This window comes from Hyperolius riggenbachi, chromosome 2 (genome assembly GCF_040937935.1).
Source record: "Hyperolius riggenbachi isolate aHypRig1 chromosome 2, aHypRig1.pri, whole genome shotgun sequence".
Taxonomy (NCBI): domain Eukaryota; kingdom Metazoa; phylum Chordata; class Amphibia; order Anura; family Hyperoliidae; genus Hyperolius; species Hyperolius riggenbachi.
The window spans coordinates 351878909-351895307 of record NC_090647.1 but is presented as its reverse complement, the minus strand read 5'-3'; the positions used below and the strand labels follow the sequence as shown (position 1 = coordinate 351895307).

Here is a 16399-nt window from a genome sequence, read left to right as displayed (position 1 = left end):
ACATGAACAAATAATTGGCTGCCATGCTTTGCACTACATTTGCTTTGCCTGTGTGTTCAGTTGCCATACTTCAGTTCAGCAGCTTGCATATTGTTAGTAGTTGGCAGGCAGGTCACATAGCAGCGCTAGGGGTGATGGGAGGTTTCTTGTAGTTGGACGTGTCTCTGAAAATACTCTGAGCCTAGATTAACCACTTGTGAATTTTTGTACAATTAACAATGTTTTTGAAGGAAGTACATAAAGGGATTTTTACTAATTATTGCTATGTAGAAAGCAGTTCAGTTGTCTGCTAATGTTTACAATGGGATTTCTGATTATACTGACCAGCTCGAATGGAATTAGGTCTTTGTTGTGTTATACATTGTAGCACAGTGTAAGTACTTTCTTCTGGTTATTGCATGTAATAGAGAAAGATTGGATAGGTCTAATTTATAGAATGTGTGTTATTTCCCATGGCTATTGCTGGCTAAAAGTATTTTGTGGACTTGAATTAGTCTGAATCTCTTGATATGGATATAAATCGTAACATATTCTCATGAGTTCCATTCTTATTACATAAAACGTATAGACTTGCTTAGAAGGTTGGCAGTAACATAAAGCACTGGTGGACAGCCAAATAATTACTGTGGGCCAATGATTCTTCATAAAGGCTACCATTATACAGATCTTACATTTGCTTAACAATAAAAAATAAATTAAAAAAAGTTTCATATGTAGTTAGCATTGACTTGGTATATTTTAGAGATACAGTGATTGGCATAGTGTTGACCTGCAGACCAGTTTCATAAATCTACAAATAAACTCAGAATATTAGAGCTGTTTTTAATAATGTATAGTTTCGTAAGAGATGAAAAGGGGGGAACTGAAGCATTTTATTGTGGACCTAGAGTAGCTGTTTAGAATAACTAGTTGAAAGTATAAGCGCAAAGACACACTGCACAGCGCTTTTTGATTTGTTTTTGTTTTTAAAACAATCTCCCGTTGACTTTTTTGCTGTCGACGAGAACATATTTTTAAAAACGAAAACAGATAAAAAAATACTCTGCATTGTGTCTCTGCCTTAAAATGGACTTCTCATCTAGGATGCCCTGATCTGGCATCTGCACTTTAGCACCTCTTTAATCCACAGTTGAAATTAATAGTGATGTCATCTCTTCCCAAAGAAGTTAGGTATTAGGTAAGGCTCACATAAAGTTTACTGGGCTTCACACAAATTATTGAACACATTACATAATTTGCATAACTTGATCTGTTATACAAGCAGCTTATTTCTTGCATGTATAGCATGAGTTATGCAAATTACTTAAAACATTATGTAATTTGCATAAAGCCAAGTAAACTATATTTACATTGCCCAATGTGTGCAGTGCAACTTAGGAGCATTAACAGTGTAGCAATTGCGTAAAATAGATGTGTGTGTGTGTGTGTGTGTGTATAATATATATATATATATGACCTTCTTAAGATTGAATGTTTTATTGACTCAAGTATAAGTCTACCCAGCAAAGTTAATGACTGCACTTGGGGGTTAGGAAGAATTAACACCTGCACGTGGGGCCCAGGAGGGGTTAATGACTGAACTGCATACATTATTGCAGCCACTAACCCCTCCTGTGCCTTAAGTGCAGCCAATAACTCCTCCAGGCCCCCAAGTGCAGCAATTATTTACTCCCCTTCCTGCAGCCTAGTATTTTTCCCCCTGCCCCTTTCCTTGTTATTTGTTGTGGCCAGGACTTTCACACCTATGCTTTCTTGGCATTTCCTTTATCAAGGAAGTGTCAATTGCTGCAAATGGGAATGTCACTAATAGTACACATATTACTAAGTGTGCTCAGTGTTGCCCATGACTCATGTATAAGTCGATCCCTACACTTTGATTTAGTGAGTCAGACCTACATTTCTAGACTTATACTTGAGTATATACATATATATATACAATATATATATATATATATATATATATATATATACAGTGGGATGTGAAAGTTTGGGCAACCTTTTTAATTGTCATGATTTTCCTAGATAAATCATTGGTTGTTACGATAAAAAATGTCAGTTAAATATATCATATAGGAGACACACACAGTGATATTTGAGAAGTGAAATGGATTTACAGAAAGTGCGCATTAATTGTTTAAAAAAAATTAGGCAGGTGCATTAATTTGGGCACCACAAAAAAGAAATGAAATCAATATTTAGTAGATCCTCCTTTTGCAGAAATTACAGCCCCTAAATGCTTGCTGTAGGTTCCAATGAGAGTCTGGATTCTGGTTGAAAGTATTTTGGACCATTCCTCTTTACAAAACATCTGTCGTTCATTCAGGTTTGATGGCTTCCAAGAATTGACAGCTCTCTTTAACTCACACCACAGATATTCAATTATATTCAGGTCTGGGGACTGAGATGGCCATTCCAGAACGTTGTACTTGTTCCTCTGCATGAATGCCTTAGTGGATTTTGAGCAGTGTTTAGGGTTGTTGTCTTGTTGAAAGATCCAGCCCCGGAGCAGCTCCAGCTTTGTCACTGATTCCTGGACATTGGTCTCCAGAATCTGCTGATACTGAGTGGAATCCTTGCGTCCCACAACTTTGACAAGATCTCCAGTCCCTGCACTGGCCACACAGCCCCACGGCATGATGGAACCACCACCATATTTTACTGTAGGTAGCAGGTGTTTTTCTTTGAATGCTGTGTTGTTTTTCCTCCATGCATAACACCCAAAAGAGCAGAGAAAAGGCTTCCTCTGCATCACTCTCGCATGCAGCATCTCCTTGTGTAAAGTGCGCCGAATGGTTGAACGATGCACAGTGACACCATCTGCAGCAAGATGATGTTGTAGGTCTTTGGTGCTGGTCTGTGGGTTGACTCTGACTGTTCTCACCATTCGTTGCTTCTGTTTATCCAAGATTTTTCTTGGTCTGCCGCTTCAAACCGTAACTTGAACTGAGCCTGTGGTCTTCCATTTCCTCAATATGTTCCTAACTGTGGAAACAGTTTTGTCTTCAGGTCAATCTTTGTCTTCAGGTCATTTGAGAGTTGTTTTGAGACCCCCATGTTGCTACTCTTCAGAGAATATTAAAAGTGGAGGGAAACTCACAATTGACCCCCTTAATTTCTCATAATTGGATTCACCTGTGTATGTAGGTCAGGGGTCACTGAGCTTACCAAGCCAATTTGAGTTCCAATACTTAGTTCTAAAGGTTTTGGAATCAATAAACTGACAACAGTGCCCAAATTTATGCACCTGCCTCATTTTACAATTATTGCACACTTTCTGTAAATCCAATAAACATCATTTAACTTCTCAAATATCACCAACGATGTATGATGATTAACAAAGTTACCCAAACTTTCGCATCCCACTGTATATATATATATATATATATATATATATATATATATATATATATATATATATATATAATATACATCTAGAGGTCATTTGGCCCAGAAGAATTGTGAAAAAAATGTTTTGAATGTTATTTTTAAAAAGAGTCTGGATGCACCGGATGCTTGTAATTTTTAAAAAATCATTTTAATTACAGAATTTTTCAGCGTAAGAATATGCAATTCCAATTAATATAGTTGTTATTATCATACATTTTTAGACACCACTAATATCTTCTGTAGAGTCATATAATATCTAATAATATGTCTAGATGGTCAGTGCATAGAGATTGTAGTACCTTCTGAACCTCAGACACGTAAGTGCACTTACACTGCAGAAGGGGAATGGTTTTATGGCTTGTCTATTTTTCTGGTTTTGTGATAAAGTAAGAAATAAAGACTGGAATATATTTAAAGGGACAGTGTCCAGTGGGTATGAAGTGTGGAATCCACCTGAGATTAGTGGTGGGTAGTATCTGGTAAGCTCCTGGTAAACAGGGGAATGGTACAGAGGTGTGAGCACACCTTACCATCACCTACACAAGGGTGGAGTGAATGTATATTGCTGTAACAGTATTACACTATTCTTTCTATAAGAATAGATTGGATATGTACGATCCGGCTGGAGAGCACAACAGATTTATCATATATCTTAGTATATACCCCAGACTCTGTCTCAGACTCAGACTCTGCACAATGTTTATGCTTATTATGTATTACAAGCCTATGATCGCATAAAAAAAGGTAAACCATCAAAGCTGGAACACACTTGGGAAACTAGAAAACTTGGAGTAGTTTGGGTTGGTTGAACTGGGTTAGAACTGAAAGTGGCACTGGAAAGTTTGGAGATACTTTGTGGAGCTCTAACTACTGTAGCAAAGTGTGGGGAGCACAGGAATGATTCCCCACAAAATTGGCGCCATTTGAACTTGCCTAAATATGAAATATGGCACCTCCCAGTATCAACCACACCTACTTTACGACCACCCAGCTATGGCTTTTTCTTACCTTGGTAACATAGTTTTGTAAGTATAACACTAATCTGTGGGCAGATGGCTGATCCTCTACAGAAGCTATCAGAAACAGTGAAATTACATTTTGACCTGTAACTTTGGAATGAATTAATTTCTTTACTAATTTACATACTGTAGCTCTGACACTTCTTCCTTGGCAGGAACACTACTTGTTGGGCCATTCTACCAGAATGTGTTCCCCTGAATAGTTCAAAGGACCTGTACATGTTGCAGATTAGAGTTACAAGTAGGCTTATTTTAAGGAGTCTAGTGCTTTCTCCTTTCCACCACATCATCTGTCCTAAACCTAAGGGAGGTGCAGTGACCTTCCTTTCCTGCTACTGCACCAATATTCATTCTTTGTGCTCTTCAGAATATTAGTGTGAATCTAGGTGGGTCATTGACTCATCCACTTTGTTAACCTGGCTGCTCATAGACTGTACCTGACTATCAGTAGGTCATACACAGACATGATTTTCCACCTCACAGTCTATGAAGAAGAAAAATGTCATTTTATAGGATAAAGCTGGCCAAAACCATTCAGTCCCTGAGCTATTCACAATGATTGATAAAAATGCCCGTTGGTGTTATTACTCAAGGGTTGAAAGCTACTACACATGGCAACAAGTCTAATTCATGTTACCTTAAAAAATTGATTGTAATGTGTTTATCGTTTTCTTAAAAGCTAGAAGATTTCAGACATCTTTGAGGAAAGGTAGTAATTTAGCCTGCCCAACATTGATGTCAAGTCAGTCAGTTTATGGCATTTTTATAGGTCCATGGAACAGGCTTCATGGGTTGTGACATGATAGCCTACATAGGATGAGGGATTCAGAATTAACTGTTATCTGCTAAATGGGCAGCAGATCTTTGGTTATACCAGCCTTCTTATGCTATTAATGGGTCTGCTAGTAAAAAAAAATATAGGCTTCCTAGGTCTCACTATAAATATAACCTAACAAATTCAGAGCAGATTATTTTTTATAGAACACTGAAAACACAGAAAACCACAGTCATAACATACAAACTAGATGTAGATAACATTTCTGTTGGGACTCAAACCCAGGAAGCTTTAAGGGTTTGTACACACATTCAGATGGAAGTAATTCAAAACGTACTACAGAAGACCGAGATGCGAGCGACATATCATTAGAGATGGCGTATGTAAACACTGCACTGTAAACTACCAATGAATCCTCAGATAATTTGCGCATACAGCTGGAAACACCACTTCTTTTCATGCAGCTGCATTTTGCGGATGCATCGTTCATGATTTTTTTTTATACCTGTATGCCCTCTTGTCTATCAACGATTGTCGGTCAAAAGGATCCACCGGGTAGATCAGCCAAAGTGACCATCTTTTACAGTTTCTCACTCCCATTTTCCTTAATTATAGCTCATTGATCAGTTGAAATCCATCTGACGTGTGTATGAAGCTTGTACTGAAAGACTGACCAACTGATAAACTGTAACTCTATGATGCGGTGGTGATGGTAGTTTTTAGTTATGTGATCTTGCAATTGCTTTGGTTATATACGTAGAACTGTATGGAAGTATGTGGAGTAGAGGTTAATGTATATGTGTGGTTTGTATTTACCTTTATGAAGCATATCTTTGAAGGTGTCAACTGCTTTGCCTAATTAAAGCTGAGCTTAGTGGTGTGGTGTGAATATTGACAGAGGGGGAAAGGATTCTATGGTACATATGCAGGGTTGCAAGCTGCAAGTGTTTATTTGCTGAGTTATGGTAAGCAGTGCTATCGGCCAGAACATTTGAAGATGCAGTCTTGTGGTTACAGCCATTATCTAGATGAATGTGGGTCCTCAACTCATTGCATGAAAGGTTTGCCCTGGCTTCCGTCTCCATCTCCTGCTATCAAATCAGCCGACATTCATCCTCAGCTCTTTCCTATCAGGTAATAATATGAACAGAACTGTTCCCGTTAAGGCTCATCCCCCCTCAATTCAGCTGTCTGACCTGGTCCCCGGGATGACCTATCGAGTTCGGGTGTATTCCCGGGAGCATCACTCAGTCACAAGCCCGTATGTGACATTTGAGACCAGCTCAGGTGAGGGCTTTGCGTTTCTTAAACGGCAGCACCATTACTGATATTTGTAATAACAAAATTGTATAAAGTAATAACACTATACACTGATTACATTTGTGAGACAGATAAAAGGACATCAAGTGTGGCCTGAAAAGGTTATTGTGACGCTATCTATGAAATGCTTTATATATGCATACCTTGGGCAATGTTTTCATTTGATATGTTAGTGCTTTGCTATGTTCTGTGGTCTTCGGAATATCAGCGTTAACCGCATTGAGGCTACTTTCTGTTTAATCAAATAATATCTGTAACCAGTGTTCTCTTCTCTGCATTGCCATGAAGAAAAGATAGTTATGGTTTTAAGGGACAAACGTCAAACCTTGCAAAGAATTTTTTATCTAGGTCATTATATTTTGAAGTATTCCTAATTATCTTGTACACTGTTTAAGTAAATTCATATTTATTTGCCCTGTTTGATTATTTTTGCCAAAGTTTCTATCAAAAGGGCTAAAATTCAATGTAAAATATTTGCTATCAGTTGCAAATGTCTACATTGTACTATGAGAAATGTCTATTGCAAGTTTTGTGTATATGGACAGTGGTTTCCTTAGGGTGTGATGTAGAACCTGAGGCCCCATTGCAGAATTCTAGGGGTGCTGTTTATGCCATGGGAATGCTTTTGACTGCAGCTAGCAAGTTCAGCTTTACAATGTCATTGCTAAACTTTTGTCTTATTAATTAAGTCTTATTAATCTCTGGCTTCCTTGCTCAGTGCAGTATCTGGCATATGGAAGAATGTGCTGCATGGCTATAAGAGCCTGTGCCCACTCCAGACTCAAGGCCTTTCCTACCCACCACATGCTTTCTCCATTCTTCTGAGTCACACTGACTTAATGGGTTAGGGGAAAGAACTATAATGATGGGAGCACCATGGGAAACTAAAAAGAGGGGAGATCTATGGGGGCAACAATACTGGGAAAAGCACAAAATGGAGGCCCTATAATTAAGAAAGTACTGTGGGGGGGCACTATGAATGCTTATGGGAGTGACTATAATGAGAGGAGCACTATAATTAGGGCATTACTAACTTGGAGCACTAACATCAAGAGAGCACCAAGGGAAACTTGATAATGAAGGGAGCACTATGGGAAGAGGGATGGCACTATAAGGAGGGGGCAATAATGAGGATCCTTTTTTAATAGGAGGTGCTATAAAGAGTTAAATGTTATAATAGGGTACTGAAGATAATGGCAAGCACTATAAAGAGGTTTGCAGTATAATGGAGCACTAACCTCGAAGAAAAGCTACTGGAGGTGGAGCAACAGAAAGGTATAACTCCAGTTCTTTTGCAATGCCATGTCATCTTTTGCCTATGCCAAGGGGTGCCTTAAAAAATTACTAAGTCACAAGTCACTTTTGCTGTGAATTTCAAAGGGTGTAAAGACCTATTCTGTTCACTATTAGTCATGCACTTGCTCTTGTTGGTAAATGGTATTGTCTCCACGTTTTTGTGTCACATATACATGTGTTACTGTGTGTATATTATTGTTTTCTAGTCATGCTGTGTGCAAAATGTAACCTTGTTAAGGAAATACAGATGTAATAATTGTTTGTTACCCCATTGTTCTGTATTTTCCCTGAAGGTGAACTGCGTGTGCCTACTTGAAAAATGCCATTCCTCTATCGTTTTAAAGAACATCTTGTTCCTGGCTACACTCTATAGTGAGTCACTGATCAACAACAAGCATTCAGGGTGTGAGCTCAGACATTTCATTGGCTGCATGCTTGCACCAAACCAGTTCAAATATTGAGGAATGGCATCTTCCATATTTCTGTCCTCACAGCTGCACTTTAAGTCCTGTTACATTGGTTCTTCACATGAACTTTAAAGAATCCACAGCCAGTGCATAGCAACCCCCCACTCTGCAATCAGGCTTAAAACACTTTTCTGTATTAAAGGACAACTGCTGTGAGAAATATATGGAGGCTGCCATATTTATTTCCTTTTATACAATACCAGTTGCCTGACTTTCTGGTCTATTAGGACGCAGTAGTGTCTGAATAATGCCAGAAACAACCATGAAGATAATCTTTCAGATCTGAGAATACTGTCAGAAACCTCATCTGCTGCATGCTTGTTCAGGGTTCATGGCTAAAAGTATTAGAGGCAGAGGATTAGCAGGATAGCCAGGCAACTGGTATTGCTTAAAAGGAAATAAATATGGCAGCCCCCATATCCCTCTTGCTTCAGTTGCCCTTTAAGTGAACATATTGGGTCTCTGTTTTGAATTCCGATGATGGTATACACATTTCTAGCATTTTTAAATGCTATTTAATTGTCCCCTTCAATGTTTGAGTGTGTTTCTTTTATGTCTGTTGCACACATGTACATTGATCTATATGTAAGATGCAGTATTTCTTAATGACTAGTTTTCTTCTCATCTCTGCCAGCTTACACAAAAAACCAAGCAGACATTGCCACCCAAGGCTGGTTCATCGGGCTGATGTGTGCTGTTGCTCTGCTAGTACTTATCCTGTTAATAGTATGCTTCATCAAGAGGAGTCGAGGAGGAAAATACCCAGGTAAGGAATAAACATGCTGACATCATCATATTCTTCTTTAAAAGCACTTCTGCCGCTCTTCACTGTTAAAGCACACCTGTCACTAAATTCACACGTGTGAATCAACAGACCAGTTGTCAGTCTTACCATGTCACACTACTAGCTTTCTTTTAGTGAATACTAATAGCATTTCTAAGCCCTATTGTGCTTTTACTGCTCAACAATTCTCCACTGCTATCAGCATTTCAGGTGTTTCATAGCATTAGACACAGAATCAGAACAGGTCCTGTTGTTTTGTGCTTTACAAACTCTATTTATAACCTTGTAATGAGAAAGGAAAACTTGAATATGTCCCAAGAAAACATGGCTGCTCCTTGTAGGGTCTGAACACACAAGCATGCTTTTGTCCCCTTTTTAGAAACACAGTAATGTTACAGATTTATACATGTTGCTGAAAAGTGGATAGAAACGTGTTCAGGCCCAAACACTACAGACTTGTTTTCAAAATGCAGCAGGTAGCACCCCTCCACAGTATAAATAGCCAGAGTTGTCCCCAGATTAGGTAGCCCTCTCCCCAGTATAGATGGCCATCCATTGGCTACCACAGTATTAGGTAGCCCCTTCCCCTGTATAGATAGCTAGCCCCCAACCCAGAATAGGTAGCCAGATGTGCCCCAGTATTAAGTAGCCCCCAACCCAGCATAGATAGCCAGATGTGCCCCAGTATTAGGTAGCCCTCTCCCAAGTATAGATGGCTATCAATGCCCCCAGTACTAGGTAGCCCCTCCCCAGCATATATAGTCAGATGTGTTCCCAATATAAGGTAGCCCCACCCGTCAAATATATAGCCAGATGTGCTCCTAGTATTAGGTAGCACATCCGACCCAGTATAGATTGCCAGATGAGCGCCAGTATTAGGTAGCTCCTCCCCAACTGAGTACATATAGCCAGTTGTGCCCCAGTATTAGGTAGCCTGTAACCCAGCATAGATAGCCAGATGTTGTCCAATATTAGGTAGCCCCCCAACCCAGCATAGCCAGATGTGCCATGGTATAAGGTAGCCCCCAAAACCAAGCATATATAGCCAGATGTGCCCCAGTATAAGGTAGCCCTTTACCCAGTATAGATGGCTATCAATGCCCCAAGTACTAGGTAGCCTCCTAACCAGTATAGATAGCCAGATGTGCCCCCAGTATTAGCTAGCACCCAACCCAGCATTGATAGCCAAATGTGCCCAATATTAGGTAGCCCCAACCCAGTATAGATAGCCAGATGTGTCCTAGTATTAGGTAGCCCCCAACCTAAATAGCCAAATGTGCCAAAATATTAGGTAGCCCCCCCCCCCCCCAACCAAGCATAGCCAGATGTTCCTTATTATGTAGCCCCCAAAGTCCGGCATAGCTAGCCAAAAGTGCTCCAGTTTTAGGTAGACCCTCTAGCCCAGCATAGATAGCCAGATATGACCCTAGTATTAGGAAGCCCCCCATATGCAGAGCAGAACCTACTCGTAGCTGTGACTTATCTGTCAGCACCACTGGGATCCCTCTTCAGCCCTATATGTTGAAGCATCTCATATTTATGACCCGCTCTAGTGGCAGATGGAAAGAGATACACCACTAGAGGGCACCCTAGAGATCAGATGCTGCAACAGACATGGCTGAAGAGGGATCCCGGCAGCACTGCCAGGTGACTTACAGCTAGAAGAACACTCCTCTCTGTATATGGCCAGGTGAAGGGGGGGGGGGGGTACCGACAAGCCCCAAAGCTTTGCACCCAAAGGCTGGTGCCTCCCAAGCATTGGCCCAGCACTGGATAGGATATTTGGATGACTCGAGTATAAGCCGAGGCCGATCTTTACAGCACATTTTGAGTGCTGAAAAACTAAGCTTATATTTGAGTATATACGGTATATTGAAGAATGAAAAACATTAAGCTGACAGTTTGATGTCGGTACTGATGTCCCCATCTTCTGAAATCAATCCTGTTTAGGAAATTACTAAAGATCCACACTGGATGTTTTTGGTGGATGTTTTTGGTCACTTGCTCTTGTATTGTCCCTTAGCAGGAAGCTTCCTACACCTCCACCCTTTCCTATCCCAGCTGTGATGTTCCACACATGCACTGGTACTACTTGTTAAGACAGTCATCTCATGTGTATATATATTTTTACATTTTTGAAGAAAAGCTAAACATTCACTGAAAAATTGATACACATGGTATTTTGTAATATAAGGGTATACAAATTACCAATACTTTTTAATCTACTGCTACTATGCTTTTCCAAACTTGGCAAGAGTTTCAAGTCATACAGTACTTATCTGCACCTAGGATAGCAGACACTGAGTGGCAGATAGAAATTCAAAATTTTCCTTTGCAGAATCTGTGTAGCTCATCTGCAGCCACATGAATACTTAATTATACTCAGGAGGATTTATTTTCTTTCCACAGAAAATTAAGGACACTGGCCTCAATTCACGGAGCATTATCAAACGTTTATCAAACACTTTATCAAACGTTTGATAATTTACCTCATGAGTAAAATCTCACTAAGGCCTCAATTCACGGAGCATTATCAAACGTTTATCAAACACTTTATCAAACGTTTGTTAATTTACCTCATGGGTAAAATCTCATTTTAAATTCACTAAGGTGTTGAACGTTTTATCAGTAAAACATTCGATAAATATATAACACCTTAGTGAATTTAAAATAAGATTTTACGCATGAGGTAAATTATCAAACGTTTGATAAAGTTTTTGATAAACGTTTGATAATGCTCCGTGAATTGAGGCCTAAGGTGTTATATATTTGTTGAACGTTTTATCGGTAAAACATTCGATAAATATATAACACATTAGTGAATTTAAAATGAGATTTTACTCATGAGGTAAATTATCAAACGTTTGATAAAGTGTTTGATAAACGTTTGATAATGCTCCATGAATTGAGGCCTATATGCACAAAGAAAGCATTAAACTTTATGGACTCTGACAGCCCACATAAAGTTTAACAAGACTAATGCAACTAAATAGCATAACTCAAGGAGGATTTATTTTCTTTCCACAGAAAATTAAGGACTAGATGCACAAAGAAAGCATTAAATGTTATGGACTCTGACAGCCCACATAAAGTTTAACAAGACTAATGCAACTAAATAGCATAACTCAAATTATACACACACATGTGCTTGTATAAAGTGCTTTACTGTCTCACTAACGCTAAGTCATTCTGTAATGGACGCTATAGAAGCAACAGTACGCTGCCCGGTCAGTTGGGCGCAGGGTGAGGCCAATGACGGCCCACCCTGCCTGCACCCAAATTACATTTAAAATCCTACTGCATGGCTATAAACATATGAATGTTGCGTCTAAGGTGGTGCCCTGGTCAGGTGCAGCTCGGGGAAGAGTGCACACCGAAGTGACCTGCTTCGCCTGCTGCAGCTATTTTACGGTTGTTGTAAGCACAGTGTAACCGCTTATTCTGTGTATAGTGAGATTTACATGCCTGTATCTTAACAAAAATGGCATCTATTAATATATGTATATTGCATTATTGGGTAGTATTTTAAGATATTTTAAGCACGTTTATGTAGAAGTACACCAAAACTTGAAAAAGATTCACCTTTCTGCACTGCTATTATATATACTGTATATATTACGTTCTAATATCCTGCCAGAACACTGATACATGATACTGAAATAACAGAAAATAATTATTTAATTTTCTTTTATCTGTTTTAGTGCGTGAGAAAAAGGAAGTTGCTCTAGGCCCGGAAGATCAGAAGGATGAAGATGGATCATTTGATTACAGGTAAGAAGTAGCTGAGTAATGTTATTATAGCTATAAATGACTATATGGACATGCAAGGTAGACAAATACATCTAATAAACATTTTATTGCATAGTGTTGATTCAGTATTTGCATACCTACAAATATAATACTGCAAATACTGTACTATAAAATGCTGAATCAGGAATCTCCTTATACATATTAAGGTTACTAAGATTTTCCAGTCCTGGAGTTCACTAAAGAAAAGGAGTGATCCTACATATCTCGCCTGTATTTATGTCACAAAGGCCTCACTTCACTAAGCAGTTTAGACTAGTCTACTGATGGTTTTAGTCTACTTGTGGTTTGGTGTAAATCAGTCGCATCAAAACGGGAATTCACTAATAATTATTAATAATTAACAAATGTTTTAGATCTGTTTTTAGACCTGGTCTAAAACATTCAGTAATTACACAATTAACAAAGGCAAACAAGTAACCACGCCCACTTTTTATGACAGAGATTAGACCAGCTGATTTCTGTCGGTAAAGCATTCTGTGAGGTATTTTAGACGTGAGGATGGAGCTTTTTGAATTAATTATGCAGGAGTTTAATTGTATCCAGAGGAGAGCTCATCAGAAGAGAAGAATGACAGTCATAGCTACTCGTATTTTTAGACCTCGTATGGTAATTAGACCTAATTACCGAATGTTGGCAGCTGACCAGGTCTAAAAACAGGTCTAAAACATTTGGTAATTATTAATGAATTCCCTTTTGATGCGACTGATTTCTGGTTTACACCAAACCATCAGTAGACTAAAACCATCAGTAGACTAAAACCATCAATAGACTAGCCTAAACTGCTCAGTGAATTGAGGCCAATGTCTGCTGTTAGGTGGCAAGAGATTGAATCCTTCCTGTGGAACATAATGCCTGATGGTGCAGGTTGCTGGAAGATTGGTGAATAAGCAGTTGTGTAATTACCATTGTGTGCATATTCACACAGTAAGAGCTTTAGCTTAAAGTGTGCATGAGGTGAACCTAAAGATACAAGTTACTTACCTAAGAAGAGGGAAGCCTCTGGATCCTGCAAGGGCTTCCCATGTCCTTCTGGCCTCACCATTGGCACAAGCATATCCCAGAACATATGTGACAAGAGCTTACAGTTCTGAAACCTGCACAAATATGGCCATGTCTGTAAAGTGTGTGGCCGTTTTATTCAGGCACAGTACCGCCACACTTGTGCATGAAGAGGAGAACGGTCCCGATCATAAAGGGGTTCCCAGACAGCGGTGGTAGTCTCCAGGAGGACATGGGAAGCCTCTGGAGGGTCCAGAAACTTTGCTCTTCTTAGGCAAGTAATTTTCATCCTTAGGTTCAGCTTGAGTTCTCTTTAATAACTCCAGATGCAGTTTTCCAAATCATTTATGTCCTCCAGTGAACACCAACATGGGAGAGCCTTGTTAAATTTTGGCTTCATGTTTATTCATGTCACTGATGTAGTTTTTTAACATACAGTAGCATCAGTGCCAGTTACACCTGTTCAGACCCCGACTCACAGGTTCATACCAGAAGAATTATGATCTTGATAGCACAACACTGAGATCAGAACAAGAAGTGTTTTTGATTGGTGTCCTACATCAAAACAGCTTCATACAGTCGTGCCACAGTCCACAGGCGTGCCTGTTTCCGTGCAATATCCCATAACAAGTCACAAATGTCTGCATACATGTGAATGTGTAGTATGGGCATGTGGGTGACAAGTCATAGGAAAACCGTATCAGTTTGTTGCAGCAGGATTTGCACTGATATGATTTTGTTTGATGAATTGTTATCACAGTGTTTGCACGGAAGACATCCACTGCAGCAGTCTCATAAATACTTGTGCATGTAATGAGTAGAGCAAGGCACATCACTGCTTATGCGTTAGATGTTCATCAGCAGCCTGCCTGTACTCCTAACTAGAAGTGACTGGAGAATTATTCTTATATATGTATAAATCTCAATTCACATGGAATGTGAACACTGTGCAAGCAAATTAAAGTCACAAGCAGCCTATCTATTCTCTGGCATCTAATTAATTGAAACTCCAGGCAGAAACTAGACTTGGTATATGAAATGCACATTTGTTGTGGTCAGTATTGTTAATTTTTTTTGTTTTGTTTATAAAAAGATAAAAAATAATTTCAGTAACTGATACCTGGGCAAAACTTCCAGAACTATGACATCAGTACTTAATAGCTCCTGAGTTTACTAAACTCAGATAAACTTCATATGCAAAGTATGATTGGAGCTGAGTCTCGTAAGAGCAGTGTATGGTTTCTTATGAGCAAGAGCTCTATTTTAATTTCTAATATGTATCAGCTTCAAGGTGGCCACACACCATACAATTTTTTTTTAAATATCTGTTCAATTTAAGAATTGTAATCAACTTTTCTGACTGATTGTAACATTTAAAAAATCTGACCAATTTACCACACACCTATTTTAAATGTTTCCCCAATGCTAGGGTGTGTATATTAATAAATTGCCAATCTATAACACACACCATACAATCTTTAGAAAAATTGAAGAAAAATTTCCAGCATTCCAGATCAATAAAAATCGAGAAAAAAACGGAAAATCCGATTGGATTTTTCAGTCTAATGAAAAAAAAAGCTTTCTATTTTTCAGGCGATCCGATCATATTTATCGAATTGCCGTAAAATCGGATCATTTTATTGTATCGTGCGTGACCACCTTTAGAAATCTGCCCCATTCCCAGACTGAAAAGATGCACGGGGCTGCCTATTGCTTACAGTTCAATAAAGTAGAGAGGTTTGGAGTGGCACACCTTACCATATAAGTTGGGTGCATAACCTTGGGAGCAAAGCAACACCCTGTGTATAACAGGCAAGTCCAAAATTGGTCTAGCAAAACCAGGCTTTTCAGGAGCAAAAAGCGTATACTTTATTCTTCAACGCATGTGTCAAAACACCATATGTTGACAATTGTTTTGGGGCCATGCATGATCCCCTTCTTCAGAACAGTGCAGGCAGTGCTAGCTGCCTATTGCAGTGAACAAAAGTACCTCCTTCTAGATGACATTATTTTAAATAAGGTTAGAAGAACTGTGATTATGCAACCAGTTTAATAATAAACATATATGTTTAATATCAATGTATGATTGTTTTAGACTGGGCGGTCACAGAAGATCTGCTGTTCCCTCTGCTGGAAGCGTCCATTGTCATTATTGACACAAAAGTCGTGCAGGATGGGACTTTGGGCCTGATGCATGTAACAGTGGTAATACTGCTATGCACAAACAGTGTATGGCAAAACTACCCTTCCACCAGCAGTACTGGGAGTTATTCTATTAGCGCGGCCCACAGCGCTCGAGTAGTGTTAGTAATGCTTATTACCGAAGCAACGGTCATGTTACTCGAGTACCGTGGGTCGCCCTAATAGCGTAACTTTTGGTACTGCTGGCAGAAGTAAGGGTAATATTCACCTATGTTATGTGCATCAGTCCCTTTGAGTTCTGTTACTGCAATGGACAAAATAGATATGTTATACACATATGAATGGAACCTATAGTTAACATAGGACTTGCTGGCACGTCTATTTTGTACTTTGTGTAAAA

At 39.2% G+C, this 16399-nt stretch overlaps 1 protein-coding gene across 18 annotated transcripts in view; it reads left to right on the top strand.

Moving 5' to 3' along the window:
• Positions 1-16399, top strand: part of NFASC (neurofascin) — a 269129-nt gene that overhangs the window by 245435 nt on the left and 7295 nt on the right. For 9 of the 18 annotated variants that reach the window (XM_068269594.1, XM_068269595.1, XM_068269601.1 and 6 more), the window contains 3 exons: positions 6316-6468; positions 8899-9030; positions 12750-12819. In XM_068269594.1, coding sequence (XP_068125695.1) covers positions 6316-6468; positions 8899-9030; positions 12750-12819 — 355 coding nt within the window. The remainder of the gene's footprint in view (positions 1-6315; positions 6469-8898; positions 9031-12749; positions 12820-16399) is intronic. The other 9 variants (XM_068269606.1, XM_068269610.1, XM_068269609.1 and 6 more) reach the window with 1 other exon arrangement.